This window comes from Gorilla gorilla, chromosome 3 (genome assembly GCF_029281585.2).
Source record: "Gorilla gorilla gorilla isolate KB3781 chromosome 3, NHGRI_mGorGor1-v2.1_pri, whole genome shotgun sequence".
NCBI classification, from domain to species: domain Eukaryota; kingdom Metazoa; phylum Chordata; class Mammalia; order Primates; family Hominidae; genus Gorilla; species Gorilla gorilla.
This window is the reverse complement of record NC_073227.2, coordinates 141,288,622-141,308,173: the sequence shown is the minus strand read 5'-3', so window position 1 is coordinate 141,308,173 and position 19,552 is coordinate 141,288,622. Positions and strand designations below refer to the sequence as shown.

The 19,552-nt window shown below is 39.4% G+C and overlaps 1 protein-coding gene across 1 annotated transcript in view; it reads left to right on the top strand.

Moving 5' to 3' along the window:
• Positions 1–5,690: 5,690 nt before the first annotated feature.
• Positions 5,691–19,552, top strand: part of TNIP3 (TNFAIP3 interacting protein 3) — a 51,927-nt gene continuing 38,065 nt past the window's right edge. Inside the window, exon 1 of the mRNA XM_055384469.2 lies at positions 5,691–5,800. Coding sequence (XP_055240444.2) covers positions 5,768–5,800 — 33 coding nt within the window. The 5' untranslated portion in view covers positions 5,691–5,767. The remainder of the gene's footprint in view (positions 5,801–19,552) is intronic.

The following is a 19,552-nucleotide window of genomic DNA, read 5'->3' as shown; positions in this document are numbered from 1 at the left end:
AGTAACAAAAATATGAGGGCTCCAAACACCTGAAAATCATTGATCTCTTCCTGTGTCCTCTCTGGCTGCTCACAGAGATTACAGGGCAGATTGTTATTTCCCAATGTTAGTCTTGGAAAAACAGTTCACAATAATATATAACTTAGGTGAGAGTTTTTTTTTTAGTTTCATTGTCAAATTGGTTAAACCTACTATCCTATTGATAAAATCTAATTCATATTAATATCATTTCTATTTAATTTCTATGTTGATTTATTCTTGTGAGTGAAGGGCAGGAAGGAAGGAGATTTCTGTCCATGTAACTTTAAAATAAGCTGTGGAGAAGCCAAGACCCGACAGGTATTTACTGAGTTTCATTTATTTCTGTCACTCTCACCTCAAACTCTTAGCCTAATAATATTGCCTCCATAATTCTCTGTTCATTTATAATTTAGTCAAGAGGCCCCCTTAAATCAAGATTTTAGTAATAGTATTTGGTTCAAAGAGTCATTTCTGAATTTTTATAATTCCTGGATGGTTAAAAAAAAGGAAAGAAAGAAAATGTAGTAAAAGCATACTCTTAGACCAAAAACAGTAGTCACATGTGAAAGTAACTAAAGTTGGGTCAGGGCTTTTAAGCTTTTGAGAGGTCCAGAACTTGCTAGAGACCCTATCTTCAGGAAGAGACGATAAACACATAGCACACATATTATTTTGTATTTAATTTGATTGAATCCCATCCATGGACTTTGGTCAAAAATATAAAAGATAGACCTGATCCCTATATCTTATCTCCCAAGCCTCTCTGAACATCTGACTTTACAAATCAGCTACATTTCAGTTGGAGGGACCTATAGTTGTTTTCTTTAGAACTAGAGCAGAAATGCCTGTCGAAATGGAAAAACCTAAAAAAATTCTTTGGAAATAACATAGCCCTCCATGGTCCTTCTTTATTAACAGTGGCTGAGGTCACTAAGATCCCAGATGTAGAGTAAAAAGTCACAAGCTTCAGCATGAAATCTTACCCTGCTCTTCGTGAGTCAAGCGACCTGGGAGAAGGGGTCTAGCCTCACTGCTTAGCCTCACTGATGCTCAAGCTTCCTATCTGAAAAATATGTATGAGTAAGAGGTAGGGCCCAGAGCAGAGATCATTGGAGCCATAACTCTCAATCAGTTGAGCAGATTCTTGGAACAGATCCCAAGGTGGGAACAACTATGTACCCACAGAACTAATGCAAGGGTTATATAGGATCTGTTCTATTGGTGTTTAAAAGTTTGGTAGGGTGTTTTTGTTTGTTTGTTTGTTTTACCCTCAGGTCATAGTGTTGTATTAAGAGCACAACACTGTTGGATGCAATTATTAAGTGATCTCAAGAAAAAAGGAGGATTTTCCAACTTTAGTTAATTCTGCCTCTCAATTGTCAGAATGTTGAGCTTTATAGGAAAAAATGAACTTTGATAAGCACTTTCTTCTGTGAAATAAATCTAGGTCAAATCGAAATTTATGAAACATAATGAATTTCACTAATTCAAAAGAGAATGTAAAATATTTTTCATGTACAAATTCCTACATTAATTAAAGAATAATCTAAAAGGTTTCCTAAGAATGTTATAAAGCCCAAGTAGGTGACATCATTCTCATTTATTTGAGGTGTGACTAAACTTCTTGAGAATATTTTGAACCCAATGAACATTTTTTGTGCTTTTCTTTTCTTTATGGTGGTATACTAAATTTATGGCTCCTACTTTCCAAACTTGTTTGTTAGAATGTTTGGTAACTATTCCAGACCCTCAGAATAATAACAATAGTATCGGTCACTGAGCATCTATGGCATGCCTGGCACTGTGCTAAGCATTGTACATATGGCATCACTAATCCTACTGTCAGCCTCACAGCATTACATTGTTTTCCTCCGTTTACAAAACAGGCCAAAAAGGTTCATAGAAGCTAAAGGACTTACACTAGGTCCCACTGTTATGTTCAACTCTAAAAGCGTGTTGATTTTCTACTGCATCACAATGCTTCTTTCAGAGGGTTCATATGCAAGTTCTGAGGCATATTCATTATAGTGACAGTGACAATGTCAATCATATTGGCAATGAGAAAAGACAGTGAGTGCAAGTCCTTACTGTGCTACAATCCCTGGAGCTCCACCCCTCCTGTGTCCTTTCAGTTCCCAGCTGGATTCCTGAGTGCTCAAAACGTATCCCTCCCACAGTGGTCAACACTGACGCCCACTCTCTCCATAGGTGTGACCAAAACCCCCCACGTCTGGTCACCACCATATGGTTCTCTTTTTCTTTGCTGCCACTTCTCCTCTTTCTGTAGTGGCTGAAGTTAGTGAAGCTGTAGTCACCACGCTCAATCTCACTGTGCGCCAAGCCCAGAAAACCACTATCCTCATGAGGGCCCGTCCCTCTTTGGTTGTGGTCCTGAGGGACGTGTGCTGAACCAGGCTCACGTGAGAGGATGCAGGGCCCCCAGCTCTGAGGCTGATCCTTCACCACTCTGTCCAAATGAAGAGGGAACAGTAACTGCTGGCTTCTAACATGCTTGCCACTGAAGTTGAAACAATTTTAACAGTGATGACTGCATGTGATTATTTCTGCGAAAAGTCAGTACCTTGCAATAATGGATACTCAATTGTTGTTTAATATCAAAGAACACATATAATAAAGTAAAAAAGAACAAGGCAGCCATGAGGGCAATACCAGCTGAGCTTGAGTGTCCATTCTGAAGCTGCTGCTAGTGTTTCCTTGCTTACTGATTTGTGTTTCCACTTTATCAGTCCTATGAGTTTGAGTTTATTTACATACATTTTAGATAAGCACTTAATTTATTGGTTAGATTTGAGTTAATAGTTAGGTATTTTGAGTTAAATCTCTTCCTGGAGTCATATTTATTCAATAACAAATCCTTATTGACGTCCTACTGTGTGCTAAGAGACTGAGCAGTGAATAAACACAGACAAAGGTCTTTCCTCTTTCCTGGGACATAGATGGGGCAAGGGAGGAGAAAAGTAAACAAATAAGAAATCAAAATAATAAAAAATTCAAAGAAGAAAATAAAACAGAATTAAGGGACAATAGTGATGGGGCTCAGAAATCTAGTTCAGATAGGTTAGTCAGCAGAGGCTTTCGCCATAAAATGACATTTAAGCCAGCACTGAATGAAGTGGGAGAGCAAGTTTTGCAGAGGAAGAGCAAACACCAAGGCCTGGAGTGGGAACTGCTTGGTATGTTCCATAAAGTTTGACGATGCAAACGTGTCTGGAAGAAAACCAGCATGAAGGAAGAGAGTAGAAGGTGAGATTAGAAAGATAGCAAGGAAACGAGATCATTTGAGGACTTGTAGATCATGATGAGTTTTATCTCTAAATGATCCTGCCTGGGATTGAAGTGGCTCAGTAACTTTTCTGTCACAGAGGGATGTAGGACCAGAAAGTCTTGTGACATCTTGGCAGGCAAGTCTGGTTCAGAATAGGTCCGAAAGCTGCCTCAAGAGCTTAACATTTAGACTAGTCCAATTCTGTTGCTACTTGGGAATCTAATTAACCTGAAGGATTTAAGGCAGTTACTAAACAAATTTTGTGACTTTCCTCCTCACAGGTTTGTGGAAAAAACCTGAAGATAGGTCCAAACTCATTGTTATGCATATGCAACCTTTTGCACCATGAAGGATTTACCGTAGACCCAGTAGCCCATATTTTACAATGGGATCATAAATGGCACATGATGTACAGATATTTCACAGCCTGAAAGAAACAATATAAATATGAAAGTCAAGGTGCATATATAGGGATTTTTGATTATAGATAACAGAAACCAAGCAAAGCTAGCTTTAAAAATAATGACAGAGAATTCATTATAATGACATGGAGTGTTTCACAGAATCTAAAAGTTGGAAGGTAGTCAGGCCTTAGAAGGGGCTGATTCTAAACCAGAAAATTGTCAGGACTCTCTCCATCTCTCAGCTCCGCATTTCTCTACCCATATGCTTCATTCTCAGCTCGCTCCAGACACAGAGGAGAATCCCACTGGCCAAACTGGGATCAGTTGTTTACTCTTGGTCCAATCAGTTATAACCGAAAGGCAAGTTCAAGTCATATCAATGGAAACATGGCTGTCAGAGCCTACTCCTGTGAGCTACTCTCAACAAGCGTGGTGGATTGAGCAGACAACCCTAGCAACCTCTGCCATACAGGCATTTGATTAGGCCATTCATCTAGTTATTTATTTTATTTGGAGACAACTTTGAGAAGTACTCCTGCAAGAACTCCTCCCTCAATCCAAGAGACTATTTTCAGGGGGTGAGATATGATGAGGCAGGCAAAAAAATATACATATATAGAGAGAGAGAAAGAAAAAAAATCACACAATTAATGCATTTTTCCTTGTGAGTTGTTTTTAATGAGAAAATTTCTCCATTATGCCAACATCATATAAAGCAGTAGTCCCCAACCTTTATGGCACCAGGCACTGGTTTCATGGAAGACAGTTTTTCGATGGACTGGGGCAGGGGGTAGGATGGTTTCAAGCACATTACATTGATTGTGCACTGTATTGGTATTATTATTATATTGTAATATATAATGAAATAATTACATAACTCACCATAATGTAGAATCAATGGGAGCCCTGAGCTTGTTTTTCTGCAACTAGATGGTCCCATCTGGGGGTGATGGGAAACAGTGACAGATCATCAGGCATTAGATTCTCATAAGGAGCAGGCAGCCTAGATCCCTCACATGTGCAGTTCACAGTTAAGTTCTCACAACCTAGACCCCTCGCATGTGCAGTTCGCAATAGGATTTGCGCTCCTATGAGAATCTAATGCCACTGCTGGTTTGACAGGACGTGGAGCTCAGGGAGTAATGTGAGCCATGGGCAGGGGCTGTAAATACAGATAAAGCTTTGCTCACTTGCCTGCCTCTCACTTCCTGCTCTGTGGCCCTAACAGGCCAGACTGGCAGTGGGGGTTGGGGACCCCTGGTATAAAGGAAAAATAAAAATTTGATTTGAGTAGGAAGCTCTGGTTTAATTTTGGCGTTATCAGCTAATGGCCATGTGACTATGAGCAACTCCCTCTGGGAAGCAGCTGGACTAGATTCTCCTAAGGGGGCTTCCAGATACTCTTCAGCTGTAATATATTATTTCCATTTGGTGGCAAGTAGCTGCTTAGGGATTTGTTTTCAGGTTAATTGAAGACATACAGCAAAAATGGTTGAGACAGACTGTATAATTCTACAGGTCTGAGTTTGATCTTGGCCCTGCCAATGTTTCAGTTTGACTTCACTTAAGTTAGTAAGTTAGTTAACTTCCTAAACTCAAGTTTACTTACCTGTCTAATGCCTGGGACAGTGACTACTTTAATAGGTTGCTGTGCACATTGAATAAGAAAATGCATGGAAGAACCTGGCTCACCGTGAGTGTTCGATTCAATTCTTGCCATTGTTCTCAGACTGAAAATTCCTAAACTTGTCCGTATCTTCCTTTGTAAGTGAAAATTAAACTCTAATGCTCTTTCAAAGTGCTCTCATGGCATGGACTAATGAAAACATAATGAGATTAGAGTTTGGGAGATCGTAGAGAAGTATCATACATAAATAACACCTCCATGTCATCCATAAACTCACTCTACGCCTGAATAATTTTTAATTACCTTTGTATAATGTAACTTTCCCATGTCTTTCTGGGCAGATGTGAAAGCATGGAGCTGGACAAAAAAATCCAGGATCTGATTGAGAGAAATGCGTCTCCTCATCCAAAACGGTACACCCCAGAGGCCATGCCAACTCACAGAAATCTATGTTCTCCGAAGGTAAGAAAACACCTTTTTTCTCCTTATCTCGATGTACCCTTCAGCAGTTTATTCATCAAGAAGAATTTGTGGGGACAGTCCCCAAGTCATTTACAGTCAGTCATGTACTTCCTTGTCAGCTGAGAGGATAAACTGAAGCAGTATAAAACTTCTCTCACACAGCCACTTCCTGTTACTAAAGAAATTCTTCAGCAGAAGAATTTGCTGGCACTTTCCAGTTTAAAGTGTCCAGGCAGCTGTGACTACGAGAAGGTGAGGAGATCATGCTACTAGAAAGAATGTTTAATGCAGGGACAACTCTTTCCTGGGAAGAAGTAACCCATTTAAATTGGGTTACCAAGATCAGCACAACTCATGTCGATGATTTTTTGTAGTTGTTTTTGTTTCGTTTCGTATTTTTGTAAGAAAAAGCAAGGTTTCATTGATTAAAGGAGTTGTTTGACTTTGAACTTCCACTCGTTTCAGGGTATTTGTCTATGGTGCTTTATATAAGCAAATAAAATTCAAGGGTAGGCTCAAGCTAGGAATTTTACAGATGACTTTCTTGACATGCATCCTATGACAACATGAACTCTTAAACTCTGTAATCCTCCCAATTAAAAACTATCTTTCATGATTCTTACTAAAAAAAAAAATCTAATGTGAGAATGTGAGTAGTTTGAGAGCATGGCTGGCATTTTAAGCAGTAATTTATACTTCTTTATAAAAATAACATTAGTTCCTCTTTCTAAAGAAGTTCTTACTCAGTGTTGAAAATGTATATGGATAAACACAGAAAACTATAAAAATCATGTAGAGACAGATTCACTGTGGAGATAATAGAGTGTGGGCTCCCTTAAGCAAATATTTACTTTTATAACTAATTTGCATCCATAAATTTGTTTCTTTTTTCTTTTAAAGGAAATCCCAGAATTGTATAGGCCTCAGACTTCACTAAACATAGAACTGCCTCTGAAACCACCAGTAGGCTCACCACCTATAGAGACCGTCTCTTAGCATTTGGGATACCTCTGTGTTTTACACACACACACACACATACACACACACACACGTGTCTTATTAACTTACCCTCTTCACTTAATATGCTGTGGATACTCCTGTACCTCTTTCTTTCATTCATGTCATGAACAGTGTTGTGTGCTTTCTGCATTTAGTCACTTTTTCATGTCTGAAAACTCACTTCTTCCTGAACAGGTTGTCTTTATTTTTGGAGTTACAGATGAATGTGTACTAATGGTTATGAGGTCAAATAAGGTCTCTTTCTTCTGTTTTCTTCTGCTCTTCTCATCCCAGCTCCAAGCCCTCACATATACACCTCCAACTCCCAACTAGAAATTTATTCCTTCATGGAAATATGTGCTTTTTCCAGCCACCTTCTTGTCTAGCCTCAGAAAGAAATTTCATGGTGACAATATCAATTCCCTCTTGTACCCTCATCCTCATATCCTCCCATTATCATCCTCTAAGACCTATTTGCTCATGACTGACCTTCTTTGCAATTCTGTTCATTCGTCTTCTTGGTCCTCCTTTACATGGTAAAAACCTCTTCTACATCCTTATTACCTTCCTCTTAGCTACAGGTTATGTCTCCTTTTGGGACTTCACTGAAATTTATGTCTCTCTCTCTAAGATACTGATTCTCCTACGACCTCATTGAGGAAACTTGCTCATTCTCCTGCACTTCACACTTCCAGGCAAAGGGCAGCAGATTCTTAGCTGATGTTTTCTATTTTCTTTGTGAAGTGTGAGGTAAAGACATCTACAGAGACTGAGAGGGTAAGAGGTGAGACCCAAGGCTTAAGGGAATTGGGGAAGATATGAAATGACTGTTGGAAGGCAGGGAGACAGAATAGATAAGTAAAACGAAAATGAGTTGCAGAGTAGTAGTGAGGACCGAGTTGAGTTTGAAAACCACCACTGTATGATAAGACCAATCACTTAACAGTGTGGGGGTTCCTGTATCTCTAATCTCTCCATCACCTCTCACCAGCTCAAAATATGTACCATTCTCCTCTGCTTCAAACATATACGAGACCCCATCTTCTTTTATGGGTAATGTTTGAACTCACTCTTACACAACATAGCCAAGCTCATTGATCACAGCATCCAAAACTTTCCCTCTCCTATCACACCATTAATAACCTCTATCTGGATAAATCCAATGGTCATTTTGCATTTTACTTTTCACTTGTCTTCTTATTTGCATTTGACACTATTTAGTCATTCAATTTTCTTAAAATATCTTACTCCTTTGACATCTATAATTTTTTTTCTGAGGCGGAGTCTCGCTCTGTCGCCCAGGCTGGAGTGCAGTGGTGTGATCTCGGCTCACTGCAAGCTGCACCTCCTGAGTTCACGCCATTCTCCTGCCTCAGCCTCCCGAGTAGCTGGGACTACAGGCACCTGCCACCACACCTGGCTAATTTTTTGTATTTTTAGTAGAGACGGGGTTTCACCATGTTAGCCAGGATGGTCTAGATCTCCTGACCTCGTGATCCACCCGCCTCGGCCTCCCAAAGTGCTGGGATTACAGGCGTGAGCCACCGCGCCCAGCCCAACATCTATAATATTAATTCCTGGACACCCTCACCACCCCCCACCCCCCGCTTTTTTTCTCTGGTCTCTCCTTCTCACTCACCTTCACTGGCTTCCCTTGCATCACCTGCTTGTGCTACATTAGTGTTACTCAAGGATCTGTCCTGGGCTCATTAAACTACAAACTATATGACAATGACTCCAGACACATGTACTTACTAAACATGGAGTGCTTTTCTACATGTACTTTCTTTCCACTCAGTCTTTCCTGAAGTGAATTCAATATATTTCCTGCTATATATGCTTGTCATCCCTCCCCCACCCTGGCCACCACACACACATTTTCTATGCTGGTGAGTGAATCACTAGGCACCCAATCATCCAAACTTGGGGGAATCCTGGATTCCTTCAGGGCCACCATGCTGCACCACTCAGGTGGCACCATTCACAGAATAGTGCCATCTTTCCTTCACTCTGGACCTTTCCTAAGGGAAGGTCTAATCTGCCTTTATTATATCTTTGGACTTTTTTCCTTTTCTTCATTCTATCAACATAGATCTTACTAATGTACTTAAAACCTAAAAGTGCTTAAAACTTAAAAGTAGATCTCTTTACACACATCATTGAAACCAAATGCCTTTGCCTCATATATACATTCCTCCAAGATATAGCTTCTGTCACATTTAGAACAAAACATTAGAAGAAGGATGTAATACTTGTTGGGGTAGATACATATTGGGGTAAGTATTTTATTTTGTTTTCTACCTACAACAACACTTAAATATGACTGTCTTTATCCACATTTTACAGATGAGGAATTAAGGCTCATAGAAATTTTAAAACATTGCTTAAATTCACAAAGTTGTATCAGGATAGAAAGCCAAGTTTGCACATATATTTCCTGTAGTGTTTTAGTGTCTTCTATACATTCTGCTATTTCCCAAAGTGCACCCTGTGTTCTAGCTACCCATAAGCCTTTAACAAACCATGAAGTTTCCTGTGCTATCATTTCACACGCTGTTTACTCTTCCTGGAAATCCTTGCTTCTTTGCCCATTTGATGAACTGCCTTTTTTATCCCAATTCAAACCTTTCTGGTTTTGAAACCTTTTCACATTCTCTAGTCCCACATGGTGTTACTCAGCCCCCTCCCTGCTTTGTCCTACATCTTTATCTTCTTTATATGTCATTTATAGACTTTATCATTTTGTTTTTGTGATCACTTATGTATCTATGTGTTTTCTCTCATATGGATTATGAGAGACTCATGGATTTCTTGAGGATGGGGTATAAAGTGTTCCATGAAGGTATAAAGTATCACAACATAGAATTTTCTAGAAAGCAACAGTAGTAAACAACTTGTTTGGTTTCATGAGACATGGTAACACTGAATATACAATCGATTTATCCCTATAATTCCCCTACAAATAGTTCTCAGAGTCTGCAGGGGAGTATCAAATGTACACTCTTAAGCTTAATCTCTCAGTTCTTGTATGGAAGCTACTATTTGGTCTTACCCATCCTGGTGTCATGTAGTTATTGACTGCTGAAAGTTTTCCGGTGCTCAAACTGTCCTTGTTTCTCAAAGTTTGCTGTACCACTCTTAGGAGCACCTTTGGGTACCACTCACTGTGCCAAGTGTGCTCAATGTGGAATATGTCTTTGAGAACTCCAAATGCAACCAAACACTATTGCTCTTGCGACCGAGGTGAAGAGACTTCTTCTTTTCCAACTTTAGCTTGCACTTCCAGTGTTTGCCGGAGGGTCAGAGTCCTCTCAGTTTGTCGTTGTTCAAGTTTTAGCTGCTGTGTATTGAGCACCTACTCTAGGCCAGGATTTTTGCAAAGTATTTCTATTCATTAGCTCATTTCATCTTTACCCCTCTACAGATGGGAAAACTGGAGTTCAATGCAACTAAACAATTTTCTCATGATTGTACAGCTAATGGGATTCAGATTCTGGACCTAAACTCAAATATGTCTAATGAAAACAATTGCCCTGTACTTTCTACTTTTAATTTTCCCTCCCTCACCTCAGAGTTATTTGAAGACTAGACCAGAGCTCCAGCTGGTGTCAGGAACGATACTGTCATCAGACTAACTCCTCCTCTTTGAGCTAAAAGCACCACACTTGGATCAAGCCACTGTTACTTGATTCTCTCCCCCGGGTAAATTCTCCTAGAACAGCCCCCAGGAGTCTCCATTCTTTATCCCAATAGACCACTGCATATCCTCCTCAATTGTCCTCTGCAGGTATTTCAAATATTTGATTCTTTGAGTAAACATGGTTTAGTTTCCAGGTGGAATCCCTGCTGAGCTACTATTTGCACAACAGCATTCTGCAGAAAGAAACCCTATATTCAAAACAAAACAAAGACCTTCACATTTTTGCTGAGATATTGATAGAAAGGGAAAAAATATAAGAAAATTTCTATTTGGTTAACACAAGGGTGAGCCAATGACAGGGAGTGAAGGCTTCTCTTGTTTTCACACTGAATGAAGTTAGCCTAAGAACAATAAGGTAGATTCCCTTTCCAGGAGCAGGAAATTAGTTTCTTTATGACTTTATGGGATGTGAAGGGTGTGACTGAATAAAACAGATATTATTTAGTGAAAGAGCCTGAGATATATGTCAAGTTCCCTTTTTGTTCAACTACTATTGCCAAGAATATGTAAAGAAGAAGAATTACTATAAGAGAAATGAACAGACTGACTCACTGCTTTGAGGAAACAGAAAACCACTATTGATGAACATGAGGAACTCCATGAGCATGAAAGTGTGCTTTTATATTCTGGGAGAGTTGAAGAAGTAGAAAGTTAGTGGCCAAAGGTCATTTAAAATCTTGTAGGCAAAGGAAAAATAATTGCCTAAGTGAGAATGAGATTAAGATTCCAAAATGAATGTTAAATGAAAGTTATATATAACCAAGTTATAGTCCAAGTACTATGAGAAAATTATGAAAATAATATATGAATCTGCAGTCATGTATCTTCAAATATAAAAGAAAGGGACAGGATGCTTGAAATGTATTTATTGGATAAACAAATACGGCTCCAATAATGCTTGAAAACAAGGATGAAACCTGGGAGTGAAAGGGAAAATGCCCAAATTTTAAGCAGACCTGCCAGAATTGAATTTACCTAAAAGCTCCAACCTGTCTTTGGATTCCATTGCTTCTGATTTTAACTTAGAGGCAGAACTAGAAATGGGCTTTTAATGACTTTTGATACAAGTTAAGGGAGGAACTCCCAGTGGCTGGGGACAAGTTCTAGACCTGGACACTCTTCCCAAGGTAAAAAGCCTTGAGAAATTTCTTTGGTTGGTTCAGAGATTAATATATACTTATGACACTTCAAAAGATTGTGAGGGAAAAACTTCTTGCAAACTACCGTAAATTGACACATGTTTTCTGTAACCACACTGTAGGGAAAAAAAAAAAAAATCTGGCTTTCCTTTTCTTATTTCCCTTTTTTTGAAAGCTGTTTTTTTTTTTTAATCAAAATCTTGTCTTCTTATCCGTACAATGGGTTGTGATAATTATACAAAGTGAGAGAAAGTGCACCCTGTAAATATAAAGTGCTAAACCAACACAACACTATCATCATCATCATCATCATCATCATAATGCTAGTAGGATGAGCTTGAGCCTCAAAATTTTCTTTAATGGTTTTCTCATACAATAACTGACTTTCTCTTTGGATCTCATTATCTAATTTCAAAGGTTGTAGCTGTGGAATGTTTTGATCTATTTTTTCTGCTAGAAAAAAAAAGTTGCATTGTTGTGTGAGGATCTGTTTAGCTTTCACTGGGAAACCTTTGGATACCTGGCTGAAAAGCTCTGCCTGCATGTTCTCAGGCAGTGAGGAGCCTGTCAGCTCAGCTGCTGCACCTTATGGCATTTGACGCTCATTACTGGCAACATGGGTGAAGTTATTTAAATGAGCCATGCATCTTTCTTTTATCTGTAAAGCTTGGCTATTCTGATTCTGAAAGTATTATAAGCCCTCCAAATTAAACAGATTAGTGGATAAATAGGCCAGGTTGTATTTCCCAAAATATCACCATAGAGTTAATTTGATCCCATGGTTAATTTATGACATATTTCTCCTTCCATTCATTACAAGGATTTTTAAAGGATTCCACTCTACATGAATATGAGGCGTACATCCAGATAAGGAGATGTGACTGCATATGCCCAGCTTGAACTCTATTTTCTAATAAAGTACACCACCAGACAACCCAGGAAAACAGAGACATAGGTCTGTGAACTAAAATTGGATCCTAAGACAAAATAATTAAAACTCATAAAAATTAAGGGACAGAAAATATTTCCCTAACTTTTGAAAGCCACCCATCTATTGGGCAGAAATTTCTGTACAGGACAGAAGTGGTGCAAGGGGGGAATATAAACTGAGGCTCCATTCTTGTTGTTAAATAAGACACACTTTTGAGTAGGATGCTTTCTATTTACTCAGAAGTCATCTGTTCTATCACTGGGAGAATTTGTCCCATGTTCCACAAAAGAAAGAGTTACAGAAAACTGGGAGATGCAGATTGTCTTTTGGAAGATGTAAGCAGTAGGTAGAAGAGGATTCTCTCTGCCTTAGTGAACACAGCAGTCCTGGCTGCTCCAATTTGGGTCAATGGGGTGGGCAAGGGAGCAGACGACAACACTGGGAGGCTTGGTGGGGGAAGCAACCAAGACTTGAAGTGAAAAGTGGCATCTGTGTGGAAATTATAAACGATAATTAGAAGAATATAAGTCTTCCTAGAACCCTACAAAGAGAAGAAAAAGAACTTGAGGTCTCAGGGTTTCTACTGAATGGACACTTAAAGCCAAAGGTATTATCCTTACTTTTGGAATTATCACTCCACCTTTGTCTTCCTCCAGACTTGCATGACTTCAGCAAGTAAATCTGAAGAAGTTTTGGATAGGTATTCCTTTTAATGTAAGAAGAAGAAGAGCATAAGCCTGTGGGTTAAGAAATGTGTAAACTCATGACAATGTTAAGGAAGCAAAATATTGGGCTTGAGAGATACCATAAATAACATGTTCATAAGAGTTGTTTAGCAAATGTGTTCATTATATTCTTGATCTGTTTAGCTTTGTGACAGGATGTGGGTGTCTCCTAGGGACATCTCAACCCAAGCTGGGTTTTGGAATCTAATGCATCAATAAGCCTTCTTTCTCAAGTAAGCCTTCTTGTTTGTAGTTTGATTGAAAATATTTTTGAATGGGTATGGGAACAGTACCAGCAAAATGGACACTGTAAGCTCTTGCTGAAGAATGTTCGTGTCATTCTCATGTCCACCTTCTAGATGAAATGTAATAAAAACGCTTTTTACTTTATTTTGTACTTGTGGGGAGAGTGAGGCATAACTCACAAAGTATGTAAATATGTTTTCTTATGGGACTCTAGAATAAGTAGCAAAAAAAAAGATCAATTATTCCTTTTTTTTTTCCAGTGAGGAAGATAGCTATTCTGATTTCTTTTTAAAATAAATGTTTGTCATTAAAACCGACTTAGCAAATATTTGCAATTTTTTAGGCTAGCATATTGGGAGATTTTTTTGAGTCAGGCTTATTTTCAGACAAAACACTTCTGGTATGTGTTCCTTGTATCACCCATGTTTTGAGTCCTCACCATAGCCTTTCCGTATACCTACATCATCTTTATATGCACATGTTCTTTCTTATTTTTTAATTTTGTTCATTATTATTATTATTTTAGAGACAGGGTCTCGCTCTGTCACTCAGGCTGGAGTATGGTGGTGCAATCATGGCTCACTATAACCTCAACATTTTGGGCTCACACGATTCCCCAGTCTCAGCCTCCCAAAGTTTTCGGATTATAGGTGTCAGCCACCATGCCTAGTCTCTTAATTTTTATAATTATAACGTTTGGTATTTAAAAATAGTGTCTAAATCTATAGATACGGTGTTGAAATATATTGCCTCAGGAAGAAGGTAGTTCTCTTTCACCTGAAGTATCCAGGCTAATCTGGACAACCCCTTGGCAGGAATGATGCAGAAAAGATTCCATCATCAATGGAGTGGTCCCCTCTAATGTTCAGATTTTATATTCAGAAAACAGAAAACACAACTGAGATGTGCCTTTTGCTCATCTTCATATTCTAGTACTTAGCACAATACTTGGTCCACAGACAATAATCAATAAGTATTTAATATAAGAATGCATACATTGGTCAGGTGCAATGGCTCATGCCTGTAATCCCAGCACTTTGGGAGGCCGAGGCAGGTGGATCACTTGTGGTCAGGAGTTTGAGACCAGCTTGGCCAACACGGTGAAGCTCCACCTCTACTAAAATTACAAAAAAATTAGCTGGGCGTGGTGGCACACACCTGTAACCCCAGCTGCTTGGGAAGCTGAGACAGGAGAATTGCTTGAACTCGGGAGGCAGAGGTTTCAGTGAGCCAAGATCTCACCATTGCGCTCCAGCCTGGGCAACAGAGCCAGATTCCGTCTCAAAGAAAAAAGTGCATACATGAATGAAGGTGAAGTCAACACATGAGCAAAGTACAAGAGAAAAACAGAGTGATCTGCATTGCTATAAAATGATCAGCAGCTAATTTCCTTCCACAGAAAATAATTTTTTAAAAAAAAAACTCAAACACAGATTACAGTTTTAAAAGGCTGAATTTCTCTTTTCTAACCACTATAGTTTTTGAAGGCTGAATTTTCTCTTTTCTGACTACTACAGTTTTTAAAGACTGAATTTCTCTTTTCTGACCACTAATTTCTATTTTGGAAATACAAATTAATCTCTAGGCATGCCATGGTGGGAATTTGTTAAGATTTTGTTTGGATACAACGTCAAAGGTCAAGCCACCTCATATCTATCCCTCAAAAACGCTTAATTCCCATAAAACTTCCCTGAATCGTATTCTTAATGGCTTAGGCTCCTGCGATGCTTTTCCATCATTGGTAAATGATGTCTCCTGCTATAATTTTTAGGTGTGTTATTTACGTCTACCCACACAGATAAAAGGTTCTTTGGGGGAAGTAAACCAGGAAGACTAAATGAGCTCTGATATGGGTTCAGCCACCCACTTGTCACATCATAATTGTGAGCAAGTCATTTGCCATCTCTGAATTCAACTTTGTCCTCATTAGCATTAAAGCTGCCTCTTCTTACGGGGCTGTTATGAAGTTCAGATTGAAGCAAATAAAGTATTTTAGACCACATAACTCCTTAGTACAAAATAGTAATTTTCTTTGTTTTCTTAACTAAATTTAGTTCCATTCTAGGACCTCTAGCTTGTCCTTTGGAAAATAATTTATCTAATTGACCGCAGAAAATTTCAGTCACTTCAGTGTTTTCTCAGGCAATTTATATTTTCTGTGCAGTGGTATGCAAGAATTATCCCCTGTCCCTTCACATAATGGTACCTAGGGATTTGTGGAACAGACTTTGTGAAATAATCTGGGTGAAATAAGGTTGCCAGATGTAGCATATAGAAATATAGGATGTCCACCTAAGTTTAAATTTCAGATAAACGGCAGAATATTGTATGAGACAAACATACAAAAAATTGTTGTCTATCTGAAATTCAAATTTGACTGGATATTTTGTATTTTTCTGGCAACTTTGGGGTGGAGACATCAGGGTTACAGTGATCCCCCATCTGACACTGCCATTGGCACTGATGTAGTCTATCCCTTACGGGTTTTTTCATTGGCCTGTATCCTCACTGGCAATCACTAAAGCTTCCAGGTCACTCAGCACATCTCTAGTCCTTAGGGTCATGTGGTAAACACTACATCCTCCTCAATTTGACTCTGAGGCCTCCTCAAACCCTCAGTTAACCACACTTTCATCCTTCCCAGGAACATAGGAAATCTCTGGCTCTGCATCCACACCACTCTAAGGTTGAGTTGTCTCAGGACCTCTCTACTTAGACAAGTCATAAGGCCATGTCACAGCCGTGTACCATGGTGGTGTGGAGAAATTCTCTTCAAGGCTTGTACCTTCCCTGGACTTAACCCAGTGAGTAAGGCTGGAGCTGACTCTGCTCTTTGATGTTCAGTGTAAGCAATTTGGAAGATGACAGATGAGTACCTAGAAGTAGGGGAATAGGGGCCAGGTGTGGTGGCTCATGCCTGTAATCCCAGAACTTTGGGAGGCTGAGGCAGGTGGATCATTTGAGGTCAGGAGTTCAAGACCAGCCTGACCAACATGGTGAAACCCCACCTCTACTAAAAATACAAAAAAATTAGCTGGGCTTGGTGGTTCATGACTGTAGTCCCAACTACTTGGGAGGCTGAGGCAGGAGGATTGCTTGAACCCAGGAGGCAGAGGTTGCAGTGAGCCAAGATCGCATCACTGCACTCCAGCCTGGGTGACAGTGTGAGACTCCGTCTCAAAAACAAAACAAAACAAAACAAAACAAAAAGTAGGGGAGTAGGGCTCCATTTCCTCATGAGAACTGAGAAACATCCAGGCAGTACTCTTTTTGCCTGAATCATTTTCATTTTCCTGAGGTATGAAACCTTTCTCTTCTGGGGCAGATGGTGAAAGTGGTAAGGACAGGTTACACTGACTCTTCATCTACTCATTTGTTTCATCGGTTATTCTTGGTATAAGTTTTTATGCCTTGATTCAGACTTTTCCCCTAACATTTTATCATGAACATTTCAAACATGTAGGAAAGTTGAAAGAATTGTATGGTATACACACATACCCACCATCAAAATTCTGCCATGAACATGAACATTTTACTCTACTTGTTCACCATGTATTCATCCATCTATCAACCCCTCTTTTAATCCATCAACTCATGTAACTTTTTGAGGCATTTCAAAATAAATTGCAAAAAATAAATTAGCCTAAAATCTTTAAAAATTGTTTTGAAAACACTAGCTCTTGAAATTCAAAGGTTTGATTCTCCAGATGGTGTCTAGAGTTTGGAGAGTCTATTTTGAAATGCAAAGGCCAAACAGGGGCTGTTCTCCTCTTTTTATTCTATGACAAACTTATTCTGATGAAAGATATCCCTTACTGGCGAGGCATGGTGGCTCACGCCTGTAATCTCAGCACTTTGGGAGGCCGAGATGGGCAGATCACCTGAGGTCAAGAGTTTGAGACCAGCCTAGCAAACATGATGAAACCCCAACTCTACTAAAAGTACAAAAATTAGCAGGGCGTGGTGGCAGGTACCTGTAATCCCAGCTACTCGGGAGGCGAAGGCAGGAGAATTTCTTGAACCCGGGAGGCAGAGATTGCAGTGAGCTGAGATCATGCTACTGCACTCCAGCTTGAGCGACAGAGCAAGATTCCTTCTTTAAAAAAAAAAAAAAGATATCTCTTACTGAGCAAAGAAAGAATTAGCTACATAAAACAAAAGAATAGTGTGTGTTTTGGGGGATCATCAGTTAATACTTCAATATATTAACTTATAAGATCTTAGAAAGCACCATGAAAATGTAGAAAGTATCATTAAAGACAACAGTTCTGCCTTTAAAAAATTTTCCCATAGCATATCTAATTATTTATATTATTTATTTATTAAATATTAATCAAAATCAAGTAAAAAATTTTAAGAGGCATTTGTATGAAGGCTAAAGACTATTGATCATGTAACCAAAATAGGATAAAGTAAAATATTTGCCTATAAAATGAATAAAAAGAAAATACACGGAAACAGGCCAGCTCTTTAAACGTGTGTTCACAGTCCTACCTGATCATTTCTGGTTTGGAGGCAAAGCCTATAACTTTGTGTATCCCCGTGGTCATTGTGTGCTCTGGACTGTGTTCTGAAAAGCAGGGGTGTGCTACGATTTTGTACTGTAGATTCATACATAAACAGACTCATTCAATAAAAATGTATTGTACTACTCTGTACCTTGAAGGTACTGTAATAGTTCCTAAGGCTAAAATGATAAATATCGACCTCATCTTCAAGAAGCTTATAGTATCTCAGAGGAGAAAGGTACATCGAATTAACAACTGCTTTACAATAAGTGCTAGAGTTGATGCTTCACGAAGCACCATGAGATCATAAAGAAGGAAGTAGCTAACTCCACTCTGGAGGACCAGGGGAGCCGTCACAGAGGAGCTGATGGTCAAGGTGGGTCAGATTGTTTACTGCTTTGTGGGCACTGAGAAATCTTTAAACATGGATTTCACGAAGTCTGCAGTTTTGTAGAGGCTGCAGACTCGTCAACAAAAGCCAATTTGCCTTCTAATGTATCTGATGTGCCCTACAAACTAAAAGTGTATAATCAAGACAGACTGCAAACAACCTCGCTATATCACATAGGAGCATTGTTTCAGAGTTCCAACCAGGCGGGACACAAGCGAATATCCTCCAAGAGGCTGTGGAATCTGTGACACCCCATTCCCCGACTCTGCTAGTTCAAAACCAGGTTTGGGGGATCAAAGAGAGGTGATTTACTAGTTGGAAGCCAAAAAGTTGAAGTTTCTGATCTTTAGATCCCATTTAATCTCTTGAGAAGACGTATGATTAGGGAACATCATACATTTGTTTTGGGGTAAGGAAGGCAATTTGTATGTGTGAGTCCCACATGAACACACACAGGCACTAAAATGGCACTACTTTGGGCTCGAGAAACACAGAGTGAACACAACACACAAAAGTTGCTATCATGGAGTTTACAACCTAGTGTCGGGAGGCAATCAACAAAAAGAAGAAAAAAATTTAGTGCTATGGAAAAATAAAGCAGGAAAGGTGAATGGAAAGTGCTAGGGTGGAGAGCAATTTTAAATTGGGAGGCCAAGTAAAGACTCAATAAACAGATGTCACTCATACCATTACCTGACAAAGGTGAGGGGATGTACCATGTGGAGATCTAGGGAAAAGACAGTTCGAGGCAAGAGAGAACAAGTTCAAGGAGCAACGGTGTGGCCAGGGCATGGCGCAGAATGGACTAACGGAAGGATACCAAGAATGAGGTCAGAGAGGCCAGGGCTAGATTGTGCAGGACCTTGCCACTATAAAGAGTTCTGCTTTCACTCTGAGTGACATGGGAAGCCACTGAAAGGTTCTGAGCAGTGGAATGACATGAAATGACATTTTAAAAGTCTCACAGTGGCCACTGTGTTAATAATGGGGAGGGGGGAGTGGAAGCAAAAATAGAAGCAGGAAAACCCTTAGGTTATTGCAGTAATCCAGCTAAGAGATGATGGTGAGTTGGTGTCATGCAAAAATGCCAATCATCTTGCCCAAGGTCACATA